Genomic DNA, 27,032 nt, shown 5'->3' with positions numbered 1-27,032 from the left:
CAAGTTCAACAAAAGTAACTAATCAACAGAATAACAAAAAACGCATCGATAACATCAGCAACTGAGTCAATGTCTGTAGATTTTGATTCTAAGCACTGGTGCTGTTCTGGGATGAGGGTTCGAATGTCTCTGCCAAGTCCTGCAGTACCTTGAGGAGTGCCCTCTGGGTGTCACTGGTGGAACTGCTCAGATTGTCCTTGTACTCCTCCCCCAACTGCATTACTGTTTCCAGTGCCTTCACCAGACTGGCTGTGCTCCGGTTCGACCTGAAAACCAACATTGGGCATGAAGCAAACAACTAATTGTTTTATTTTTAAGTTTTTGTCTTACATATATATTTTTTTATAGTATTTATGTCATTCAAATGTTTCATTTTTTTATATTTGCATTTCCGATGTTTCAATATACACCCTAATGTGATTTCAGATCCAAAAACATCCAATTAAAATATTTCAAAAATAACAGATAAAAAAATTAAAATGAGTGTAAGAAGCGCCGATTCTCATGACAGCCTTCCTGTTTTGTGATTACAATTGATTCTCGTATGTTGGTACAGTGCTGATTTACAGCATCCGGACAAAACCCACAATACCTGGAATTAAAACGCGCTTTTCTCAAATTGCGTTGACTTAACGTGAAAAACAACCAAGGCAAAAATTGTTTAGAATTTCTGTAGAATTCATTTAGTGCAAATTGTTTTACGAAATTTTACCCTAAAAACAGGCCATTTTTGACTTTGTCATAATTGAAAATTACCCTACAATTACCAGGTCAGTTACAGCCAAAACTATAGCATAGTGAGCCTATTACGTTGCTTAAAACCCAACAAAGTTTACGCGAGGTTTATCTCCAAAAAATTGCGCTTAACGTTTAAAAATGGTTTTGAATAAAACAAAAATGGTGTTTTATCTAGTTAAAATGATATTTGTCTATCAAAAAAAAAAATGAGAAAACTTGTTAATTTTTTTTGGAAATACTACCCTTGTTAAACTTCTTTGTGCTTCGTAAGAGGCTCACTTTGGTATAGTTTTGTGAGTATTTGACTCGGTAGTTGTCGCGTAATTATGGATTGACAAAAAAGTCAAAAATAATTCGTTTTTGTGGTAAAATTTGGGACCAAAATTTCACATAACACAATGCACCATATTAAATCTTAGCAAGTTTTGTGTTCATCGTTTTTCATCTAAAGTCAGTGCATTGTCACAGCGATATGCAAAGTCAAATGCAAGATTTTCACCTTTCGACGAATGCTTTGTGCATAACCATCTTGCCATTTATGTCAGCCTGCCTAGCAGATATGAAGTCGATCAAGACTCTTTCGTCGTTAACACTACCAGGTTTTGCTCTAATCATAGATTGCATTTTTGTGTCTTTGGTGATATTTCGACCAGTTTCCTTCTTTGGTGCAATACTTTTTTGATTCATGGATTTAGGAGATTCTCTGACCAATTTCATGCTATCGATGGGTGATTTGGTCCTATTTTCTCTTGAAGTTTCTCGGGAAATCTATAGAAAAAAGCAATTATATGGGATGATAATACTTTTTTTTTAATTTCGAGGAATACAAACGTTAGCAAAATCGAGATTTTTCTGGATTATTAGTATAAATCAAAGCAGCCAAAAATAAAATGAAAACAACTGCAATTTATGCCAACATCTTACTTGTTTGTTCACAAGAAGCGGACTAGCTCGTGTTTTTCCAGTTTTTCTAATTTCTTCACGTTTAGGAACGATAGTTTCCTCTTCCTCCACAAAATACTCATCCATTTTCGCGACATTTCTAGCCTCTAATGATCTACGTCCAAGGTCAATATTCGGCGTCCCGTTCTTTCGATTCAAGCTGGATTCTGCAAATGAGTCCTTAATCGGATATGGTTTTCTAAATGGCGACTCTAAAGTCTCCGGACTCAATGACCTAGCATCTTTGGACTCTTGATTCAGACGTCGGGTTTTGCTCCTGGGAGTCGGGAACCTTCTATCATCATCTTCCTTTTCTTCATGTATGGATCCCAATTTACCCAGCACTGGTGATTGAGGCGACTGTTTACGAGCTACATGCGCTTTTGGTATGGGCGAAAAACGCTCCTTTATCTCTTTTTTAACGCTCGTGGGTTCGGTTTTACCAAACAAGTTACTCAAGTCGGCTTTTTTCTCAACTCCGCGAGTACTGAATTTTTCAGGAAGCTCATAAGTTTCTTCCTCTTCAAAGCTAAAATTATACCAGTTTAAGTTACAATACGACAATGAGCTTCGCATGAGAAATTAACAGGTCTTTTAGAAGACCACCAGGTACCTGTTAGAAAACACGAAGCGTTCATTAAGCCAAATGTCAGAGATCAATTACCCCCATTATGTAACAACTAGATTCTTGACTCTCGGGTATTCTCAAAAATTTAAGGATTTTTCCTTCACAACGACTAAAAAAAAACAAATTTTGAAAGTTATCTGCATGGCAAGAACATTTTAAGCTTATTCCGATAATTGATTTCCCGAAGTTTAGGATCTGAATAATGAAAATTGACTTTGTGTTTGAAGGTCTCTAATAACAATAACTACGAATTGAGATTTACGGACCTGGTTAATTATGCTGCATTTCTATGCTGAAACTTACAGTTCTTAAGATCAAGTTGAAAATGCACGCAAGGAATCATTTGAATCTTTTTTCTTAAAAGAGCAAATCATAAAATGTATCAGACTATATCCCCATTGCTCGAGATCACACTGCATCTTTGCTTGACAATGAAATCATTCTCTCATGCAGAAAACGACTGATCTCGCCAATTCGAGACGGAACTAAGCATCCAATAATCATTGGCGCAAAAGAGCTTTCTCGCGTATGATTTAGAACGCTGTATACATAATGGCCTTGATACGTTCCTAGGCCTTGATACGTTCCTAAGTCCATAGGACCACTCTACATCGACACACAATATACACCTGAAAAAAGCTATATCTATCTTTTCACCTGTCTCAATAAGTGCACACTAAACTTGAAACACCTTACAACCGGCAACTGCATAACGGCATTTCCATGTTTCATTACTCGAAAGGGCACACCTAAGCTACTTAACTTTGACATCGCTCCTCACTTGTCGAGGCCCGAAAGTAACTAAGCTCTGACCCAAACAAGTTCAATGGAACCATCATAAATGAGAAGCATCAATCCCCATAATATCCTATGTTAGAGTGACAACAACTCGTTTAAGGACAAACGAGCTTTCTTACTTAACATCGGTTCTGATCGATTATCCAGAGATCTGTTTGCTAGCAATGACGTCGAGACAATTACGTCCACTGACCAACTTTCGCAGTGACATTATCAACGGCCTTCCTCTGACACGCAACTGAGTTAGGACCGAGGTTTAACTCATAGAGTAATTTCGGATAGGGTACACCGTCTGCTCGTCACGCTATCTTATTTTCGGCCGGATAGATTCGTGCAACTTCTTAGTCTAATACCGATCCTAATCTTACTCTTATACTATCTAGTCTCAGGTTGTTTAACTAGTCTCTGCTAGGCTCAATAGATCTAGGGTATACTGGTTTATTGCGGCTGCTGAAGTGCTCGGGAGAGTCCAACTAATTTCTAAGTTAAATTCAAATCTCTCTGGTGCTGAAATTACAAGTAACTTCAGCACTTACAAATAAGTGGGTTGTTAGTTAGATGGATCATGATTGGTTAATATTAAATACTTTACATTGGTAAAACATTTAATTTATCCAATCATAAAATATAGTTTAGATCAGGTTCCACCCATCCGGGTTTTACAGAGTTTTTTTTGAACAGTTCTTTTGTAGTTCAAGGATGGATGATGGACGTTGGTATTTGGCGAACATCATTTTTCTTTTGTTTCCTTTTTGTTAAGGAAGTTCCAGGAATCTGGAATTGAGGACACAAGACGTTGTGTTCTTCTTGTGACAACGACTGAGTCTCTGCAACAGCATCAATTCTGGTTTCAGAATGGTTGGCTATGTCAGGTTTTTCTGTTCTTTGGATAGAACTTCTTTTGTGTTTGGTCTAGCTCGGGAATGGCGTGGAGGTTGTGCGTGGAGGGGATGCCTGGCTACTCGGATCTGTACGTATACTTGAACATCGAGGTGGTCATTGGTCTAGTTCAATGAAGTCCTTTTCTGCGAAGTCAAGTCGTACTCTAAATCCTTTGAGTTGTGATTGTGAGCGGCATATCGATTGTAGTTGGTCATTCTCTCTCGAGTGTAGTGAGGTCGTCTTGTCTTTTGATGTTCGTCCTTGGTGTTGTATTCTGATCTATATATTGCATCATGTGATTTTACATTTTATAAAACTTTTATTAATTTAATATTTTTTAATTATGATTTTAGTTAGTTGTTTTCACAAAAGCTTTTTGTTTTAGTTTGGTTATTTTGAAGAGTTACTCACCCTTGAGTAGCTCTTATTAAAAATAAAGGTGTGGTCACAAAGCGTGGATGTAGCGCGGTGGGTTAGGCCGGCTATAGAGCATGCTCAGGACGTCCTTTCCTGGTGGGTTAGGCCAGGTGTGGGAGTATGATTTCATGCGGTTTTTGTGAGGGGTCCTGTTATGTGACAACGTTTTATGTTGGGTTTGTTGTGGTCTTACTTATGTCTTGTTGGTTATGTACTTTTTCCAAAAAGCAAATTGTTTGTGTTATGGGTTTGTCTTTCGACTTTTTTGTGTTTTATTATTTCTTTCTAAGACTTTGTAATAGTCTTCAAAAGAATAAATTATCCAGTTTTAAACTGGGTTAATCCGGTTTGGGTACCGTTGGTTTCCTTTTCTTAGTCATGCTGTTATTTTATGATTTGTGGTATTTAGTAAGCTGCGTTGGTTAGTTTTGTTTAGTATATGATTCCTTTCCAACCGGGTTAAAGGAAAGTTTGAAACTTGTTATTATTTGTTAGAGTTGTTGAGTGTGAAAACTTGAAACTGAAATTCATTATTTTAAACAATTCTTCGTGGGCGAGCTGTGCGAGTGTGGATAGAATTTCTGTGCGAATGAATGAAAATATCAAAAGGTTAGTACTGTAATTGCATTTTATTAATTTACTGCATAGAATTTGGAAATTTACTGCTAGTAATGGGGGAATTTTAAGATACAAATTTTCATCATATGTAGATTTACTGCTTTTTAGGGGAAAATTTTATAAATTAATTTACTGCATTGGTATTATATTTATTGAATTGTTGGTGCAAAAGTTAAAAGGTTCTTAAACAGTTTTGAAGAAGTTTGCTATTTTTTATTTTTCTTTTGTGAATTTTTCAGATGATCGAAGATGAAGGCTAAAAATCTAAAGAAAACATGAATAAAGAATGGTGAGTTTTTCTATATTTTAATTAGTTAGTAATATTCATTTAATTCATACTTACCTGTTAGTCGTCGGGGAAAAAACCGTGGGGGAAGATATCGTGAATTAGTTCTGAAGTTGTTAGTAGTTTAGCTAAGATGCGGATGATATTTTTAGTTTGAAGCAGTGGCCAAAGCAATTGAAGTGCCTTAATAGTGGTTAGTTCTTCAGTGCCTACTGCAAACTCATAAGGTGTGTTTTGGATTAAGTTATATAATTTGTGGTTAAATTTAGTGTTGTGGATGAATTCTAAAATTGGGATCTCTATAGGCTGTACAAACTCGTGCGGGATAAGGAAGGGTCGGGATTCTTCGGCGTTGAAGGTCTTGGTGATGGGGCAGAAAATGTACATTTGGGTTATGGGGTCATAATTACGAAGAATACCATGAAGGTTAGTGTCTTTAATACAATATGTGAAATTTAGGAAATACGGTGAAGTGTATTTTGAATTGATGAATTGAAAGCGATGGTGTGGTTGTCTAGAGGGTGTGTGAAGGTCAAAGTGATTTTGGATGAAACGATAGTAACTGTATGTATGTGTTTGTTTAGTTCGCAACATAATATCGTGTGAGCAGTGTAGATCTCTTTCGTGTGGTGCAAGGAAATGAAAGGTTAGTGAAAAGATTTGGAAGCGTTCTTTAAAACTTTCGTACGCTTGTGTGCTTGTTAGTGCTTCTGAAATAATGTGATCAAACTTTCGGTCGAAGATGTTTAGTGTAAATACATATGGTGTCTTGATGAAAAATTTCTCGGTGATTTGTGGGTTAGCGAAGCGATCGTCGTCTAAGAATTGATCTTGGTTAGCTCTGATGATGTTGTGATCGTAGTATTCTAGTGTATATTCATTAGCTCTAGGTGCAGTGTGTATTTTTAGTGATTTTTTATATCCAACGTAAGTAAATTGTCTAGCGGTGAGTGGTGTAGTTAGTCGATATAGCATGTCTTTGTTTCGGTCTATATCGATGGAAGTGTTGGTTAAAGGTAAGCAAAGAGGGTTAGTGAAATGATAGTATGAGGTCCAAGAGAGAGTGGGCATTAAAACGTATTCGTCTACAAAGTTGCGTGTTTCGTTAGCGTCATGAGGGGTGTTTAAGGTGTATTGTGGAAATGAGGGTAAAGTGATGGCTAAAAATTCTCTAGTGTTAGTATGTTGGGGGTGGTTGATGTATTCACGGGCTGTTCCTGGTTTTGCTGGGAAAGGGTGGTTGGGGAACTTTCTTTTAAAAGTGCGGTAAGCTCTATTAGTGTTGAGTGAGGATTCAGTTGATGTGGATGATGGTGCTAATGATTCGGTATAATTTGAAGAGGGTGTAGGGGGATTGGATGAATTGGTAGTGGAGGAGATTTGGTTTATGGTCGGGGTGTTAAGGTGGTAGGGTTGTTGTTGGAGGGTAATAAAATTGTCTAGCTCTGGGGAGATTCGGGGGGTGTCTGGAGATGATTGGTCAGAATGGTATGAGGAGTAGGTTGGGGTAACTTGGGAAGCATAAGAGGGTGTAGGAGTGATGGGGTCAGGGTTATTTGACAATATGGGTTGAAAAGGAGGTTGAGAAAAATGAGAAGGGTTATGGAAATTATTGGATGGAGATGGTTCTGAGTCGGCAAATTCGTCGGGGGTTTCAATATTCGGGTTATTTAGTTGTGAGATGGAGTATAAAACTGAAATTTGTGAGTTAGTGTCGGAATTCATGCCTGATGTTACATTGCTAGATGGAAAATCGGGTGGCGGAAAAGCAAAAAGTGGTATTATTGGGATTGAAGAGGTAAGGTTGGTTGGATGGGAATTTGATCGATGGAGTGATCCAAGTTGGCGGCTCATCGTGGGCTAAAAAAATTATTATTTTGAGATTGAAAAGCGGTGGTATGGGGCTGTTCAATAATTTGTTCATAAGTATTATCATCTTGTGATGGATGTGTCATTATATGTTGGACGGGACTTTGTGATGTGGTGAGTCGAAAATTTGGATTATGTGTGATTGCTAAATTTCTAAAATTTCGCGGGGCTAGGGATAGTGGATGGTTATTTGGTAGGGGTGGTAATTGTGGTGCCGTTGGCTGTGTGTCGACATTGTTATGTTCTTCGTCGTATGTATTTTGTCGTGTTGTTATTTTTGTGTTATATTCTTTTATTTGTGCGTCTAAAAGAATTTTATTTATAGATGTGGAAAAAATTCCAAAAAATCCTGCAAAGAGTATGCGTGCTACGCTTGCTTGTCTGTTTACTTGTGTGTGTATAGCACATGTATTGTAGATTCCTTTTAAGAGTGAGAAAAGAAATCCAATAAAGTTAAACATTGCGTATAAAATAGTCAATTTTTCTAAGATGTAGTAGGGCCATCCTAGAAAATCTAGGATTTCATTTTTGAGTGTAACAAAGCTAAAAATGTTAATTGGTGATATATCTTGGGGACGGTATTTTTCGCCGTTTAGATATATATAATCTTTTATGTCTTTAAAATATCCGCTATAGTCTTGCGTGTAGATATCGGCAAATCCTGCGGTTTCTGCAAGTTTGCGTAAGTTTTGGTCTATTGATTGTCTTTGTATAGTGTCCATTTGTGTTAATAATTCTTGGAATTGTTGTGTTCTAATGTGATGTTGAATATCTGATTTTGAATAGATTCCTATTGATTGTAAGTCTATATTTGGGTTTCGAGCAATAGCGCGAATGCTTTCTGGTGAAAATTTTTTGAGTGATTGCATTAATGTGGGATATGGAGTGAGAAGATAATATTTGTTTTCATCAGGGTTTAGTTGTACTACATTGTGGCTATTTTCTGATCCACATGGGACTGCGGTATCCCAGAAATAGGTTCTTCGTGAAAGTGTATCCACGAAATGTACTTTATTCTTATAAAAGATAGGAATTCTTTTATAACATCGTTTATCTTCAAAAACGTATAGTGGTGATACTTTTTTAGTACAAGTATAAAACCATAAGATGTTTCCTTCGTAGTCTAAAAAATTTGATCTATTTCCTGATAATAAGTATCCTGCGTAGGGTATTTTTAGTACTGCTAGTGCAAGTGATTGTAATATTTGTGTTCGTTCTAATTCGCATAGTTGATGTAGTGTTTCTAATTCAGAGAGTGACATTTCTTGAAAAATGCGGCTAATTGTATAGTCTAGTTTCATATCCAAATGAATATCATAGTGGATATTACCAAAATATGTAGTATTCATTAGTGATAATTCTTGTAAGCGTGTGCTTCTGGTGTCATAAGGTTTTAGATGTCCACCAGGTTGTCCGTTGCTTTTTTCAAAATTAACTGGTATATAGGATGTTCCTTCGTTTAGAGGATGACCTGTGGCGTATGGGTCGATTTTTACTTTACCAGTGGTCATGTCGAATCCTTTTTCATATTCAACTAATATTTCAGAGTATTGTGTTCTGTGAAGTGGATTCCTGTATTTACATGCAAGTTCTGTTTCTTGATATATTTGAAAACGTGTCAATTTATTTTCTATATTGTCTATGTTTCTAAAATCGGAACTTAGTTTGCGTGATGGATGGACTTGTTCAGATGGAATTGATTGTATGAAATATTTTTCGTGAAATTTTATCATACGAGCGTGTATTTTTGCTACTTGAAATGTTGTACATGTGTCTTCGGGGAAACAAACAATTGTTGCTTGTGTTCTCGTTGTAGGGTCGCAATATCCTTGATCATTTTTACAAGGTAGTCGGATTCCTTGATAGATCATTGTATTATCAGATAAATCTCGTGTGAGTTGTATTTTTTCGAGTTGTATTTTCCAATCGAAAAACATTATTTCTTGGTATCCTTTATTTTTTGTGTCTGCTTTGCAGTTTGATGGGTTATTTATACCAATGTGTGGTATCCAGTGTTTATCATGTAGGTCATAGGTTAATCGTCCGTGTGCGCCGTTATACGGGTATTTTTCGTCTAGTCTTATATGTCCTTGGTGTCTTTCAAGTTGTGATTGATGTACAGAATCTGAAAAAACTTGAAAATTAACTAACTTTCTTTGGGAGTTTTTATTTTTTGTGATGTTTAGTCTAAGTAATTCATTTTTACAATCGTCGGGATTGAGATGTAAAAGACGTTCTATATTACTTTGATAGAATGATTCATGGTCAAGTCGGTTTTTGTTTCCGTTCGAGACTTGTGAACAATGTACTTTCTTTTCGGAAAATGTTGCTGTGAATTTATAACCTGTAACTGTTGTTGCTCGGGCTTTTGAATAGAGTGTTGCTATTATATCTGTGGTTTCTATAGCTTGTGGTTCTGTTTCACATTGTGATACTTGATTGATTGCATATTTATGTAGTGTTTTTTGTTCATTTTCTTCGCAATCGTAATGTGTTACTAATAAATCTTGTGGTCCTGTACGAGGGGAAGGGTTTATGTTTTGATTTGAGGTTATTAGGAAAAGGGTTTGGAGAAAAATTAATAATTTTAGAATATACATGTGTATGATAATCCTGAGTATGGATTATAAAATGTAATGTAACCAATTGTGTTTTTAGTGTATCTGTCGTATTTGTATATTACTTCAGTAGTTATAAACGGTGGTGGTAGTGATTGAGCTGTTATGTTAGGTGGATTTAATGGGTAGGGATGTTGGGTAATATTATTTAACTTAACTGTGATTTCAAATTTTAATTGTAAACTGTTTTGTTGGAGTATTTGAATATTGTGATCACGGATATCGTTGTGAATATCTTGGCGATATTGTAATCTATTAAGTGCCCAGTTATGAAGGCGGTTACTTTCTTGATGTTGTCCAAATAGTGGTGGAGGTGCTGTGAATGTATTCCAATCTAATCTTAAAGGAATATTTATTGATGATTGTTCTCGATATCTGGCGTCGAGATTATTTGGAAAATTTAAGTTAAAGGGTAGTGGTGAAAATTGACTTATTGATGGTGTTGATGGTAGTGATAATGTTTCTGGTAGTGATGAGGATGTTGTTGTATCCGTAGAAATGTCTATGGGGTCATTGACTAAATTTGGTTCACCTTGTGTGAATGAATTTGTAGTCCAATATGGCAGTCGTGATGTTAGGTTTGGGGGGTTAAAAGGATTTTCACGTATCTGTTCAGATGTTGGTGTTGAACCTAAGTAGTCTGAAGGTAGACTTGAAGTGCTTCGTTGTGAGAAAAGTGTAGGAGTTTCTGGTGTGATACCAGTGGTGTTTTCTGGAGTGGTTTGTGTTGGGGATTGAGGTATATCAAAATGAACTCGGGGAGTTTGAAAATTTCTATTTCGTCGAGGATGTATAATTTGTCTATTTATTTCTGCTGTGTTTTGGTTTTGACTAAGGTTTCGTATTCTACTTAGTTCTTGTGGTAGTGTTGGGTATAGATTATATGTTGGTTCACTTAGGGATGCTTGTCGTTGAACTGGTTCTAGTGGTTCAGATAAACGAGCGTGCCTTTCTTCAAAGGTGTATGGATTGTCTTGAAAAGAAATTCGTGTAGATGTTTGAGGATTTTGAGTAGTTGATGGTGGTGTTGGGTTATCTTGGGATGATGTCGGTGAAGACTGATTATGTGACTGTTGGGTAGCAATTTTTGATGGATTTTTGAATTGTTACTTTAGTGAGAGGGTTTATGTTTATTATAATATTCTTCTAAAAAAAGAATTAGAAAAATTGTTGCTAGGGCAAATGTAATGATTGCTTTCTTTATACATTTACATATTGTCAAAATGAGGGATGATAGAAATGTTATGAAAATTACAAACAATAAAAAAATATCAGTTCTACTGAAAATTGTTCGTATCATTTAGACAAGTTGTTAAAATCGTACCTGTGGATATATTCAAGGGTTTTGGAAAGTTGGAGGAATAGTTCAATTATTGTGTAGAAAATTAAAAAAATGTTACAAAAAATTATTATGATTATTAGAAAAGATTCGATGATATCAAAAAGAAAGATTATAAAGACTTGAAGTATTGAAAAAAAATGTTTAAAATTGATAAATATTTGAGCGACTGTTTGAGAGAAAAGCATTTAAGAAATGATCTCTTTGTCGAATATTTTTTGCTGTTTGAGGCGATTTTCTAGTGTGGTCGAATTATTTATTAGTTTTTTGACAAGTGGGTTGAGTTTCGTAAAAAATTGTTGGGGGCAATTTTCATGGTGACTGGGAGGTCGTCTTTTTCTTTATTTTTGTTTGTCAAATGATCCGGGGTATGGCGAGATTTTTATACTTTAGGCTAATTAAAATTTTCATTTTGTTACTTTAGGCTAAGTTATCAAATTTGTTTTGGGGGTATTCGTGGTCTGAGTTGGGGAAATATTGTTGATCTTTGGGTTATTAGATAAGGGAGGGGTACGGTATTATGGTGATATTTATTTTAACTGTCAAGTTGGAGTGGTTTGCTTATTTTTGACCTGGAGGTTGTAAAGTTATAGTTAGAGATGTGCCTGGAGTTCTAGATTATTCGTCTAATTGATCTTAGTTTGAGTTAGAGAAAGTGGCGGATTGGATGAATCCTATTGGTCTATTTTGAACTAGAATTATTGCGTACTTTGTGAGCATGTTATTTTGAAAAATTAAAATGAAAAATGTTACGGAGGTTTCAAGATTGTGAAGTATAAAATCTTAAAATTACTTTTTAAATTCTACTTTCTTTAATATTTTAGATTGGGGGATGAACATTTTGTAGTTTTTACGTGGTTGATTTCGGAGTCTTGTTGTCTTTCTATGTTCTGATTTGTCTATTTCTTCTTGGGGTATTATTTGTTCTGTCATTTTTCTATTTTTTCTTTGTTTTGGAGATTCTTTATGGTTTTGTGTATTGTTTTTGGTAGCGATTGGTTTTGTGTTTTGATTTTCGGTGGGGTTATCATTTTGTTCTGTGTTTTTCAGATGTGGTTCGTTTTGAATAATTTTTAATCCTGTGAAAGAATATAATTGGGTTAATTCGCGGAGTGCGTATTCTTTTGGGTAATAAGGTAATAGGTTGTTTCGATGCTGAACGATTTCTTTTTTGTTTGAGTCGATAATTTTATATGTGACAATGTGGGTTTTGCAATTATTTGATAGGGTCCTTTTCGGAGGGGTTGTAATTTTTTAGAAATTCCTTTTTGAGTATTAAAATTAGGTATTAAAACAAATGTTCCAATTTTTAAATCGGAAGCTGGTGTAAAACGTGAATTGATTTGTTCATTTATGTTTTGTCTTTGTAATAACTTTTTCGTTATTTTTTGGTAAATTTCATTGTGTTTCTTATCTCTATTTAAAATCCATTCGGTGTGTGTACCGGAGGCTAATTTAAGGATTTGTGGGTGATGAAAATGATCTTCATCGTGCGTATGTAATGGTAGGTTATAACAAATTGAGTCTTTATTTGGTTGACAATAACCTTGTGCGTTTTTATGGGAATTTGCTGTAAACATTATTGGTTTGCGTGGCTTTTGGTTGAAAACCATTTCGTATGGTGACATTCCTAAAGTTGTCGTGATTTGTGAATTATATGCTAATGGAAATAATTTTACATCTGCTGACCATTCGGTATATTTGGTATCATTTCCGTTGATGATACATCTAAGATATTCTTGTAGTGAACGGTTCATACCTTCGACTAAGCCGTTTGTCCAAGGTGCATGAGATGTACGTGGTTTGTGTTTAATGTTGTATAAATGACATAGTGTTATTATTTCATTATTTATGAATTCTGTACCATTGTCTGTGACTAAAATTTCTGGTAGTCCAAATTTTGCTATCCAGTGTTCATAAAGTGTTGTGTATGCGTAATAAGCGTTACAATGTGGTACTGGGTTAAGTGCTACATAATGTGTAAATGCGTCAACAATTACCATAATGTAGGAGTTTCCTTCTGATGAGGGTGAAATTGGTCCTTTAGTATCAAATGAGATACGATGATTAAAGTATAAACTTTGTCCTTTAAAATCTTGTTTTTGTGCTATTTGTTTTTGATTTGGGTAAGGTTTATTTAATTGACATACTATACAATCATTGCATAGTACTTTTATCCAAATTGGTGCATTTGGGAAGTAAAAATTTTGTATAAAATTTGAATATGTTTTCTCTGATCCAGAGTGTCCTTTAATGTTTTGTGTATGTGAAATATTAAAAGCTATAAGAATCATACTTATAGGGAGACAGGGAACTGTAGATTCATTAAGGTTGTACTCTAAAAGGTCTGTATTTTCGTTAATTGTTGTATTGTTAAACTTGCGAAAGTATCGGAGGAGTGTTTTGTTTCCTAGAATGGTTGAATCTGCTTTGATAGGTTTAGTTTTATATTTGTGCCATGATTTTAGTTGTCGAATTACTGGGTCAAGGTTTTGATATTGTTTCAGTGTTGAAATTGTAATTGTTTCTGTTGGGGGGAGAAAAATGTTTTCGATTTCTAATTTAGATAATGGTATTGTATCAAGTGGGTCGTGAAGGTCAAAAACTTGATTTATTGTGTATTTTGAATCATTTGTTTGTGGTCCTGATAAATTTATTTTATCAGTTAAATCTTCTTTTTCAATTAGTGGAAAATGGTCTTTTTTAGGTAGGTGTTGTTTTGTTCGTTTTTGTTGGGTGTTATTTTTTATCCATTGAGAATATGGGATTGGTTTGAAAGTTGATGTTCCAAGTAAGTCAACTTCATAATGATTATTTTGACAATCTAAATAAAGTGGAAAATGTTGTAAACTATTTATTTGTGATTGTTCAATATCAGTTTTTACTGCATATTTGCATTCCAATCGGGGTGATGTTTCGTTTTCTGCAAGGTAGAATTTTATATTTTTGGGTATTTCAACTGTTGTTTTTCGTGTAAGTAATTCAGGTGGTGTATTTCGACTTAAGGTGTCTGGTAATGCAAGATTTTTTCCTGCAGTCCAAACTATATGTAAGTTTGGAAATTTCATTAGAATTAGTTGAAATCTGTAAACTCGGTGGTTTGGGTTAGATTTCTGTGTGAAAAGAAAAATGATGGGTTTGTGGTCTGTGAATAAAACTGTTGGATGCTTTGATCCAAGTATCAGAAATTCATATTCTGTCAGTGTATATATTATGGCTGTACATTCTCTCATTAGAGTTGAGAGTCGTAGCTCTGCTTGAGTGAATAATCGAGAATTTGCTGATATGAGGTTCATTTTATTTGTACCATTATGTGATTGTAATAATGCTGCGCCGATGCCAAAGTTCGAAGCATCGCACATTGCATAAAATGGTTGATCAGGGTCTGGAATTGTGTTTGAAATTTGTTCAGTTAAAAGTTTCTTTATTTCTTCGAATCGTGCTTGATGTTCTGTATTCCATTCAAAATTATTTTGTTGTCTAAGGGTGTTGTAAAATGGTCGTAGATATAATTGCATTTTATAAACATATTTACTTAAAAAGTTTAACATTCCAAGGAATTCTTGGATTTTCTTTTTATTTGTTGGTGGTTGAAGTTTTTGAATAGCGTCAATGCGTGATTTCAGTGGAGTGATTGTTTTTCTTTCTATGTTATGTCCTAAGAATTTAACTCTTGTCAAAAAGAAGTGTGATTTATCGGGGGCGGCCTTCAGATTTTCGTTCTGAAGTATCTGATGATATTGTTCTAAAACTTTGAACATTTCATCTTTTGTTTGTGATTGCATAAAAACATCGTCTAAATAGGTGATTGCGTTTTTCTTGAGTATTAGTGGTCTAAAAATTTTGCTCATAAAAGCTGAAAATGCTGCTGGTCCTATGGATATTCCATAGAATAAGCGGTTGAATTCATATTGTTGGTTTCCGATAACAAATTGTGTTAAACGTCGTGATTGTTCATCTAGTGGCATTTGATTGTATGCACTATTCATGTCGGCGGTTGTGAAGTATTTGCCGTTTATTTTTGTTAAAATAACTTGTATTGGTTCGATGGGCCAATTGCATTTTGATTCATCTATTAGTGAATTGAGGTATCTAGCATCGAGAACGATTTTTAATGATTCTCCTTTAGCTAGAATGATAACGGGGTTGATGAATGTGTTGCCTTTTGGTTGTTCTTCTTTATTAACTGGTGATATAATGTTGTATTGCTCTAAAATATCGAGTAATCTGTTTACTTTATCATGTAAGTGAATTGGTACTTTACTTGCTCTCTGTTTTTTGAAAACTGCGTCTGGTTTTAATGGGAGATGTAGTGATGAACTGATTTTTCCAACATCGAATTTTGATGTTGCATAGACTGATGAATATTTAATTAGCTGTTTGGCTAACTTTTCGAATTCGTCTTGTGTTATTTGTGAATGTTGGAAATTAAACATTGTTAAAAATTTCTGTTGGTTCTCTGTGTAGTTACTGATGTTGAATGTAGGTTTGAAATATGGAGTTTTTGTGAAATAATCCGTATTTCTGTTTTCGTTACTTATTATATTGTTTATAGATAATTGTTCATTAAGAATTGTAGATTGGCAAATATCTAGTAATTGGAGTATATTATTTACGCGATAGGCTTTTTCGTGTATTGGTGATATTGTAGCGTTGGTTTCACAATATCCTAAAAGTCCTAATGGTAATGTTACTTGGTAAGGTGTGTTGTTATAAACATGTAAAGAAATAATATCTGAATTCGAATTTTTCAAATATTTTATTGAAGAGATTGTGATTTTGAAAAATTTATGAATAGGTTTGAATTCAAAATCTGACATATAAAATTTTTGTTTGTTTTGTTCTTTATCATATTGATGAACTTGTTTTATTGAAAAATTATATATGTTTCCTGATAGTGGTTTCAGGTGTTTTCTTTGTTGATTAAATATCGGATAAAATTTTGAAAAGAATGGTGGTTGTTTATTTAATCTTTGAAAAAATGTTAAGGATGTGTCTTTTGTTTTTGTATATTTATCTTTGATTAATATTTTACTATTTAGTATGTTAATTGTCGGTATATACTTCGAAATAAATGGTATTCCAATGATATTATATTTAATATCAGTGATATGGAATATTTGTTTAAATGGCTTGTTTAGAATTTTGCTTTGCTCCATTGTTCTGGTAGGGAGGAGAAATAATTGGATTTTTCCGTAGTTTATCAATGTTGATCCTTGTGCTGTCGCTAGCTTGCTGGAGGTTTCAAGAGGTGTTAGCTTTGGGTGTAAGATTTTTATTTCATTCCATGTGGGAATGTTTATTATGTTTGATTCTGCTCCTGAATCAATTAAAAAATCTATTTCAAGGTCTGGTGGTTGAAATTCTTTATTTCTTGAGCTTTCTAAGAGAAATGGTATTGTCCAAATTTTTTCTTTGGGTTGTTCTTTTTGTATATTCTGGTAGATATGGTTTGTATTCAAGCATTTTGTTTTGACATTTTGATTGGGTTGTTCTGTAGTATTTTTTGCATTTGTTTCTTGCGTTGTTGGTGTGGAATTTATGGGTGTAGTGTAATGATTTTGAAGAATTTGTGATTGATTTTCATATATATGTGATGGAAAGGGTTGTTCATATATGACAGATTCATAGTCATTTTCGACTTTTATCATATTTATATCAAGAGTGTTTTCAGTATCACTTTCTGAATCTGATGATGTACAGTTTATTTGATTGAGTTGTAACGTATCAGTTACTGTGTCATCAATACCTGGAGGGTCTGATGTTGTTTCTGGGTTAGCTTGTACTTGATTGATTTGTCTTTGATGTTTAGGTGTACTGCTTCTGTGACGATTATTAGAGTTATTGTAGTGATTATTATTTCGGTGTGGTGATTGGGAATAATTTCGATAGCGATTATTATAACTTGGGTGTCGGTTTTGTGAATTATTTCGCGATCTGTTTTGGTAATTATTGTTTGGTCTGTTATAGTTCGATCTATTATATGAGTTATTCCTTGATCGGTTGTTCGGGTAATTCTGGTTTCGGTTGTTTGAATAACTTCTGTTTCGATTATAGGAGTAGTTTCTATTCCTATTGTATGATGAATTTCGTGATTGGTTGTTTGGATAATAGTTATTTCTTGATTGAGAATTAGATCTAGAAACAAATCGTTGTGTATTTGAATTTGATCTGGAGTAGTTATTTCGACTATTCGGTCTATTGTAGTGATTTTGTGATGAATTATACGTGTTTCTTCGTTCTGGTGATCTTCCTCTATAACTTGAGTTATATGGAGATTGATTTCTTGTATAGCTTGTATTGTTTGGGAGTGGTTTTCCTGAACTGTTGTTGCTGTATACATTTTTGTTTGGTAGGTTTTGATCTTTTTTCATGTATTGATAAAATGATTTATTTGGTTCTTTGTATTTTTGAGGTTTATTTTGACTATCTTGTTGTTTTTGTCTACATTCGGAAATACTATGTCCGTATCGTCGGCAATAATTACACCATTTTTTGAAAGATGGTTTGCCTTTAAAGTTCGGGTTCTTTTCGTAAATATTGAGTATTTCAGTGATTTTTTCAACGAGATCTGTTTCTGATTCCTGTATATTATTAATATTAGTGGAAGTCGTTTCAATTTTGTTAACGTATTGTAATTTCAGATTTTCCGTTTCTTCTAATTTCATTGTGATTTCTGCTTGTTCTAGTTTGTCTACTAGTTTTCTAAAATCTAAATCGGGTTCTCGAATTGAAGAAGGATGTGATGCTCTCTTTTTTATTGCTATTTTCCTTAATTGTGGTGTTAAGGTCATCATTAAGATTTCTGTCATCTTTGTGTTTTTATAGTCGTGCGTATTTAGTGAATATGCTTTTCGAACTAGTGTTTCGATTCTTACTGCTATTTGCTTGATGGTTTCGTTTGGTAATCTGCGAATTTCATTGCATAATACTCTTTGTTGTTGTTTGTTTCTTTCGGAGTCAAACATTTTTGAAAATTCTTGTGTAAATCTTTTCCAGTTTGATTTTATTTCTTGAGGTAGTACTGAAAACCATTTTTGGGCTGCGCCATCTAAGGTTGTTTATATCAACGCTGTGCGTCGATGTATCCAGTTTTGATGTAGTGGCGTGTTAATTGGTTCAGGTCCAATATTTAAAATTAAATTTGCTGTTACTGCATTTAAGTAATCTTCTACAGAGTATTCAGGGTCTGTTCCTGTGAAAACCATTAAGGGTTTATTTGATGTTATTGATGATCCACCCATAAGGTATGGATTCATTGTCATTTGTAATGATTCAGCTGCATTTGGCATTTGAGAAAAATTTGAAAGTTGGTTTCTTGTTATTTCATGTTGTTGAAGATAATACGGGAGTGGTATTTCATTTTGCATTTGTGATGGTTGATACGAGTGTGTAGTCATTGGATTTTGTTGTTGAATTGGTTGAAAAGATTGTATATTAATTGGATTTTGTTGTTGAATTGGTTGTTGATATTGTGCATCTATTGATTGTGGAGAAAAATTTCTATGGTTTGTACGTGTTTTCTGTATTCCTTGTCTACGATATTCTTGAGTATTTGGTGCAAATATATCTGGTTGTAAGAAATCTTCATCTGAGGATAAATAATCCATTTGATAAGATGTTTGTTTTTTATTTTTATTTTGTTGAAAAAATGGGTAATTTTCACTGCGATCCTGTGGAGGATTTGGTTGAAAATTTGTGGAATTATATTGGGCCGTTGGGTTATCCCAGTTTCGAGGTTTTGTATATTGATTAAAATTTCTTTGTGGTTTATAATTTGTTTTTGATGGATGTGTATAATTATAATTATGGTCTGCAAAGTTGTTTCTAGTGAATGTTTTGCGTGTTTTTGATGGTATTGTCATGGGTTTGTATGTTTGGTAATCCATATGTGAATATTTAGGGGCAACCGAAGGTTTAACGGTTGATTGTAAGGTTACCTGTGTTTGTGAAGGATTTGTATTTCTTGGTGTTGTTAAATTTGGGCGTATTGGTGAAATACTTTGTTGTGTAGTTGTTGTGTGTACAATTTCTTCATTTATGAAGTGTGATGGTGTCTGGATATCTTGTTGAGTAAGATTCCTAGTTCCATTGAGATTTTCATTGTGTATAACTGTAGAGTTTAAACTATTATTTTGTGTATCGGGTAAAAATGTATTATAGTTTAATGGTGTTGCATCAATTGTTAATGGTATTACTCTTACATAATCTCTTATGTACGATATTGTACCTATTGCTTGACTTGAGATTGATTGTGGAAAGTTTATAAATGCGGGATGAGACCATTCGGGGTCCCAAACATAATCTGATTGTTCTGTGATAGCGGTATCATCGTTCGAATTTTGGGGTCTAAAATTTTTTCTTGCTTGTGCAATTAAATCAATATTGTGTGTAAAATAATCTATGATGAACCATGCTAAAATTTTTTGTAAATCGTGTTTGGTATGTTGTGAAACGTCGTCTTTCGTGAAATTTTCTTTAATGATGTTTAAATAACTAGAGAGTAGTGTGATTTCATGTCGTACTCTTAGATGTTTAGATGTTTCTGTCGGTGAGACATTTGTTAATGGGAGTTCATTTTCTAATATCGAAATATAACTATATATTATTGCGAAAACTTCATTGTTGAAAATGGAGTTTGCTCTTTGTGAGTTATGGTATTGGATGTCTTTTATATATTCTGAAAAAACTTTTGAAAATTCTAAATCAAGGTCGTCTGTTTGAATAGTATATGTTCTATTATTATGGTTTGGGGAAGTGAATTCTATAGAGTAGATTCCATACTGTTGTGTTATGTTGCATATATCTTTTAGATAGTGATCTATGATTTGTCTTTTGATTTTTACATCGGGGAACTCTGTTTTACATGGACTGATTCCGGGTTCAAATAAATTTACGAGTAAATTTTGACAAAATATGTGTTGTCCTCTATCAGTATCTGCATCTACTATAAAAGGAAAGATTTCATCATCATCTGGAGTTTCGTCACCTGGGGTGTGTGTTGAACTCATTTTTTCGTTCAATGACTGTTAATATGTAATTATTAATGTGTCGAATTGGTTGATTCCAATTGTATAGATGTACTGGTTTGTGTTTGTACTGTTTTTTTATTCTTCTTTTTCCTCTTTGTGATGAATTTGAAGTTGTTTCTGAGTCAGAAAAATATAATTGATCGTGTTGTGAGTAATTTTTATCTATTGATTCTTTTAGTTTGTAAAGTTCGTCTAAACTGTTGGTTTCTGATTCTGAAAATGCGTTTCGATTTTTTGAAAATCTTTTTCGTGTTATTTGTCTTTGTTTAGTTATTATTTTTCTCTTTAGTGTTTGTCGTTTTGTGCGAATGTATCCAACTGTTTGTGTATGAGGTGTGATTACAAGGTCGTATTTTTTGTTATCTATTTCACAATTGTGTAAAACGATTGTTTGTTTATTCCCTAGGTTTTTAAATGACATAAGGTTTAGGATGACGGGTGCAAAAAGGTTGTTAAATGATTTCTATTTTCCTAAACTGTTAGTTCTTACGATTTTTTGGTTAGCTTAACCTGGGTCTATTTGTTTAGGGTTGGAGAGAAAAGTATATCGATTCCGAAGAATGATTTTTACTTTCTCGTGACTAGTATAAGCTAAGGTGTTAACTTACTTAATCTTACTTAGGGGTAGTGATTGTGTTCAAGGGTTGGAGAATAGTAAATCGATCCACAAGGTTCAGGTATAATTAGAACGCGAGTAGTTCGTTAGATACTATTTTAAACTTACTAAGTCTAAGATTTATCCTGGGTCTGGTAAGAGGGGGGATCAAGTGAAGGATGAATAACCGAAGTTCTTCACTGTTTATCCTAATTTGAATGATTAGTTTTATTTAAAAATTTCTATTAGTCTTAGGTCTTTAGAAAGGGTTGGGTAGTGAATCGACGTTTGAGGTCGTTAGACACTAATTAAGTGGGTGGGGGAGAACAAAGTTGTTCTGTTTGATCCAAGGATAAGCCTTGATGATCAAGTTTGAAATTTAATTAAGTAGAAAATGATTTAAGATCCAAGGATAAGCCTTGATGATCTGTTTTTAAATTAAGTGACTTTAAGTTTTTATAAAGTTTTAAATTTGTGTAAAGGAAAGATTTAGTGTTTTATGATGTTAGTGAGTTGATGATTGCTGTTATGTTTTAGGTGATGAAGCTGGGACAACAGGATGATTTATGATTACTAACCATTTATTGTCATGCTACTAATTTTTATCTTTATTTTCCAATAAATATTTTTCAAACATGTTTTGTAGAATACTGCAGAATTTTAGGAAAACGATCTTAGATCTTTTTATCAATCGTTATTGTATAATATTAATTTTGTTTAGCGCCTGAAATGATTTTGAAGATTTTCTTCAAGGTTTTATGTTTGCAAATGGAAATCTAAATTCATTGCAAGTAGTATTCGAAATATAAAAGTTTGTTCTGGCTTTTGCCGAACTATCATGTAACTATACGGCAAGTTTCTACTTTGTCGTATGTCGTCTTTGGTTCGATGTCTTCTTCCAATTCCGGGTAGTTCTATTATGGTTCGGAATATTGGCTCGGATCTATTGAGTCGGAGAGACATTTCAATTAAATTATTGTCGTATAACATTTTGTAAATGTTTTTGTCTAATTTCTAATCTAATTTTGGTTAATTCTAATCTAATAAGGTCTTGTTCGAGACTTATGGTCGCACCAGATGAGTTAGGACCGAGGTTTAACTCATAGAGTAATTTCGGATAGGGTACACCGTCTGCTCGTCACGCTATCTTATTTTCGGCCGGATAGATTCGTGCAACTTCTTAGTCTAATACCGATCCTAATCTTACTCTTATACTATCTAGTCTCAGGTTGTTTAACTAGTCTCTGCTAGGCTCAATAGATCTAGGGTATACTGGTTTATTGCGGCTGCTGAAGTGCTCGGGAGAGTCCAACTAATTTCTAAGTTAAATTCAAATCTCTCTGGTGCTGAAATTACAAGTAACTTCAGCACTTACAAATAAGTGGGTTGTTAGTTAGATGGATCATGATTGGTTAATATTAAATACTTTACATTGGTAAAACATTTAATTTATCCAATCATAAAATATAGTTTAGATCAGGTTCCACAACACTTCTAATCAATCGTTCTTTCGCTTATTTCTAGCAACAGCTTTCTACAAAGTACCTACTTATTAATCCTCCAGTAAGTCATGGAAGTGAGCAACTGACAGCTCTGGAGGAGACTAATTGAAAGTTCGCGCTAACAATAATCGGAAGAAAAGTACCAAATGGACGCAATACGAGGAACCACTCAAAAGGATGAACTCCTGTGGATACTTGAAGATTTTACATCACAAAACATCTGGCCTTGAGGTCGAGCGAAAGTTTCAACCTGCTCCGATGGCATAGCACAATCGTGAAAGCTAACCACAGTACTAGGAACGCTGCCGAGATCAGCGGTGAAAAAAAAACTTGTAACTAAAAAAAATAAATTCAATTGAACTCATAGGCAAGACAGAGCTACTCCTCGTCTTTAGTATTGGAGACTTTAGACTTCCCGAGAAAAAAGATGTTCATGACATTCTCCCGCAATAACCTAAGTGATTTCAAATTTTGCGCTGCAAATTTTATTGACTTCAGCCTTGGATGTGATTTTCTTTTGATTTGACTCAGTCAACAACGTTGAAAATTAAAGCTCTGAAACTGACATTATTGACAGACAGATATCAATAAATCCATAGTTCAGACTTAAAACATTGAGTATGGAAAAAACGCCGAGGTCACAGGTAATGGAGTCATTTGGCTTAAGAAGAGTTTGTGGAAACAAAATACCATTTTTGTTCTCCTTATCTTTCTGATGAGAAATCATACTTTCTGAAAACTTGACATAAAAATCAGTTTTTTTTCTTCTTGAACTGTGAAAAATTCGATAGTTAAAAGCAAAATTCGAAAGCTACCAATTGCAAAATCGTAGATTACAAACAGAAAATACAAAATACCCTTGGAGCTACATGCAGTTTTTCAGGAATATATCAATTTTTTTGAATATTTTAGTCAAAAATGGTTTAAAAGTGAAAGAAAATAGTACTAAGGCAACTAGTACTGGTGGTTTTTCTTATTGCGCTTGGAGATCTAACTATAAAAATTAATTTCAACCAAAGTCACTTCGGTTTTTTCAGCCCCATTTGCACTTTCCTTATTGGATTGGCTAATTTTACTTCTTTCTTGCAAACTAATTCAAATTTAAAAAAATATAAGAAGTCAATGCGATAGAGTTAAAATAGAGCTGCGAACGTCTTACTGCGCGCCCTGTATGAATCAAACAAAAGTGGTTATTCGCGCGCGTTTCAGTCTTTTACTGTCTAGTTTTTGGCATCCAGAGTTTTTCGAACTCGATTCAGATAAATTTTTCAAAATTTAGGGTTCATTCAGAAACTGATTTAAATTTATCATGACTGCCATTGACATTGGCAAACTTTTTTATATGTACTGTTTACGCTCAAATTAATGTGCAAAATTGTGTAATTGTTTTTTCATTTCAGATTTCGATGGCTGACAAGAGACGGCGTGTTGTGTGGAGCCTTTTCTCGGTAGACACGGAATTATCTCATCATGCCACATGTCTTCAGGTTTGTTACCTCTCTTGATGTTTCCCGGCAATGCAAACTATTCAACTACGCCTCTCAATAATCACAATCGACCAAAAAATAAGCAAAAATTGGGTGAATTACTGCAGTCTTAATAAAATCGACAGCTTGTGGATCAAGTACAAGTAAGCAACTAACTCTTGCGGAAAGCAACTACCTCAAACTAACTCTTTCGAAACAAAATGACATATAGATCATCAAAAAGCTGTCGAATTTCACAGATTGATAGGACAAAAGATCGCTATCGACATTTAGCCGTTCTCTATGGTACAGGATTACGGTTTCAAAGCGTTGATGAAAGGTTTACAACCACGCTATGCTATTCCTTCACAAAGTTTTTCACGGAACGAATTATTCCTGCAGTTCACAATGAAATTGTGAAAACTTGTGAAATTGTCAAAAATTTAGAAATGAAAAAATCACAATGAAATTGTCAAAAAATTGGATAATTAATCAGAGATCAGGGCCAAAGGGCAATAGCATTCACAACAGATGTCTGGACGTCTGATATAAACCAAATCTTTTAGTATTTTATTAGCTTGACGTCCCATTTAACTACTGTTGGGTTCGAGCGCAAACAGTACATACTGCAAACCAAACATTTTCCTGGCAACCACTCAGCTGAGAGTATCGGTATCAGATACGGAAAACGATTATAAAATGCGACATAGCACGCGAGAATGTGTGCATGATCGTAACCGACAATGCAGCAAATATGAAGAAAGCGGTGAATGACTCCCTCCAGCTTCCATGGGGAAGTTGGGCTATTCAAACTCTACAATTGGCGGTCACAGACAGAGTTTGCAGTCAAAGGGGGATAAATGACATTATAAAAATGGAAAGAAAACTGGAGGGTCACTTTGATCACTCTGCGCTAGCTACACAGAAACTGAAGAAACATAAAGACAGCTGAAAAACGTCTGGTGCAGGATATCCCTACAAGATGGAATTCTAATTTGCTGCTGCTACGCAATCTCAACGAGAATCGTGCGGCTCTACCAATGCACACTGACGAAGTCGAAGTTCAAATCCCTACGCAAAGCCGGATTCTTCTACAGAAAACTATTGTTATTATGGGACCACAGTTGAACAATTTACGAGACTTGTCAGCAGAAAACTAGTACTTCATTGATTATTCCAGGTTACCATAAGCTACGAAAATTTATGATGGAAATGAATGATAAAAGTGTGAATGATCCTTGAGTTCAGTTATTCAAGGATACTCTAAGAGAAGCATTAGACTGTCGATTTAACCCTTACACGTGCAAAATCTTTCATTGCGCGGCAACATTGCTAGATCCTCGTTTCACATGCAAACTTTTGAACACACAGTACCTGAGCGAATCCAAAGAACGATGCTGCGCAAATAAAAGAAAATTCATCATAACCATTGGCTAAAAACAACTTCATTTTGGCAAGAAAACTCACCAGAAAACGAAGAAGCTGACCAAGAAGTTACTGGATTTGACAAAGAGTTGGAAAACTATTTAAAAAGTTTAAGAGAACTGATGGAGTTGAAAAATCCAATTGCGCGGTAGAAACATCATAATAAGTATCCTATTCTCCAATGAGTTTCGAAAAATTTTCTTTGTGCTCCAGCGTTTAGTGTCTCAAGTGAGAGAGTTTTCAGTACTCAAAGGAATATACTTACAGAACAAAGAAACCGTCTGAAGCCAGATTTATGTAAAAAACTGGTACTTTTACATGGTAGTCTTCTAAACTTTGATTGAATCAAGTTATAAACTAATTTTGAATTCAGTCTTTTTGGTAATGTTTTTTCGTCAAAAAACGCAGAAGTCAGTATCCGGTGCAACTTTATCGGATATCCGTGCCTGAATCAGAATTTTGACGGATAACCGGATATCGATTCCGGATACCGCTATCCGGTACAACTCTACGAAAAAACCAAACAAAAATAAACAGACAACCAAACAAAAAAAATCAGACGATATATCTAAGTGACTTCACTGCGTTCAATGACATTTAAAAACTTTCAATTTGGCCTGGCCGTTATCGAAGCTGACCTTTGCCGTTCACAGCATGGATGTTAGTTGCTCATACTCACAGTTGAATTTGAATGACAATATATCACGCTATCAAATGATTAAGATTTTGTTTGACAAGACAGTTGCGGGAAAAAATATTTACAAGACAGTTACAGGAAAAAATATATGTTCAGGTTTTTAAGTCTTGCTAATTACAAGCAAAAACAAAAGTAATGACAAAGACAACAGTAGATTAGTGCTCTAAAACAACCCACATTACACACAAGACACGGTGGTATCAAATTCACAAAATGCAGGCCGGCGATCAATAAGGCCGAAACCTTTTGAAGAAACTGTTATGTGTTTGTGACTCGATTTGATCAAATATCGAATTTTCACGTGCTGCTCAGAAGCATACCCAACTATGCTAGGAAATTGTGTAATGAGAAAATGCGGGGTCTTTAGAAAATCTTTTCAAAAGGTTCCTTCCATGATCTAGAAGATCTCAGCGACGGAATTTCAACAAAGAATAACTCACTCGCGGTCGTTTACTGGTCGCTGATCAATTTCAACCGCATCTTTCCAGGATCCAAACTCAGATTTAACGTTCGACATATTTCCACTGTCCATTCGTCGCTTGCCAGTTTTTCGACTAACTTTATCAAATTCGGAGCCAAACCTCTCATCATTTGGTTCACTTTGATCAAAACCATCGAAGCTTTCCATATCATCACCACGCTTAGTCGAATACTCAAACTTGTTCGTCGTTTCATAATCCGAAAAGGGCGCTTCATTTTTCGCGTTGTCCCAACCTCCTGCAAAATCAGCGTCAATATCGCTGTCCGAATCATAACCTTGCTTCTTCCCACTTTTCGCTACATTCTGGAAAGATTGTTTGTCTTCCATTTCAAAATCTTGATTTTCGAAGTCTTGATTCGATTTAGAAGCCGAGACAGGAGAGAAAGTGGAAAGACCTCCGAACGTGCCTTCAAAGTTGACGCCTGCATCATCGTCGTCGTTATCGACTCCGTTTTCCCAGAAGGATCTAGTGCCGAAGTCCTGCTCCTTTGAGGGATCTTGACTTTCAAATTCGAAATCGAAGTTGGACATTCTAGAAACTAACAGCAGGCCAGGTTTAAAGAAAAAACTAAATGATTTTTTTACAGGCAAAGCTGAGCTACGCACCACTTGCGATACAACACGAAAAAAAAAATCGAAAATGATAATGAATAAGGCTAGTTTCGAAAAAAGTTCGAAAATGAAACAAAAACATACCGA

The 27,032-nt window shown here is 34.6% G+C and overlaps 1 protein-coding gene across 1 annotated transcript; it reads right to left on the bottom strand.

Moving 5' to 3' along the window:
• Window positions 1-50: 50 nt before the first annotated feature.
• LOC134846624 (uncharacterized) lies at window positions 51-26,864 on the bottom strand. Its single transcript, XM_063864008.1, has 4 exons — window positions 26,293-26,864; window positions 1,663-2,209; window positions 1,238-1,506; window positions 51-266 (listed from the first exon to the last, which is right to left on the bottom strand). Exons 1-4 carry the CDS (start codon window positions 26,862-26,864, stop codon window positions 89-91), a joined length of 1,566 nt encoding a protein of 521 aa, XP_063720078.1. The 3' UTR covers window positions 51-88.
• Between the last annotated feature and the right edge of the window lie 168 nt (window positions 26,865-27,032).

Source organism: Symsagittifera roscoffensis, chromosome 5, assembly GCF_963678635.1.
Source record: "Symsagittifera roscoffensis chromosome 5, txSymRosc1.1, whole genome shotgun sequence".
Lineage (NCBI taxonomy): Eukaryota > Metazoa > Xenacoelomorpha > Acoela > Convolutidae > Symsagittifera > Symsagittifera roscoffensis.
The sequence above is the reverse complement of the archived record's forward strand: the minus strand, read 5'-3'. Positions and strand labels throughout refer to the sequence as shown.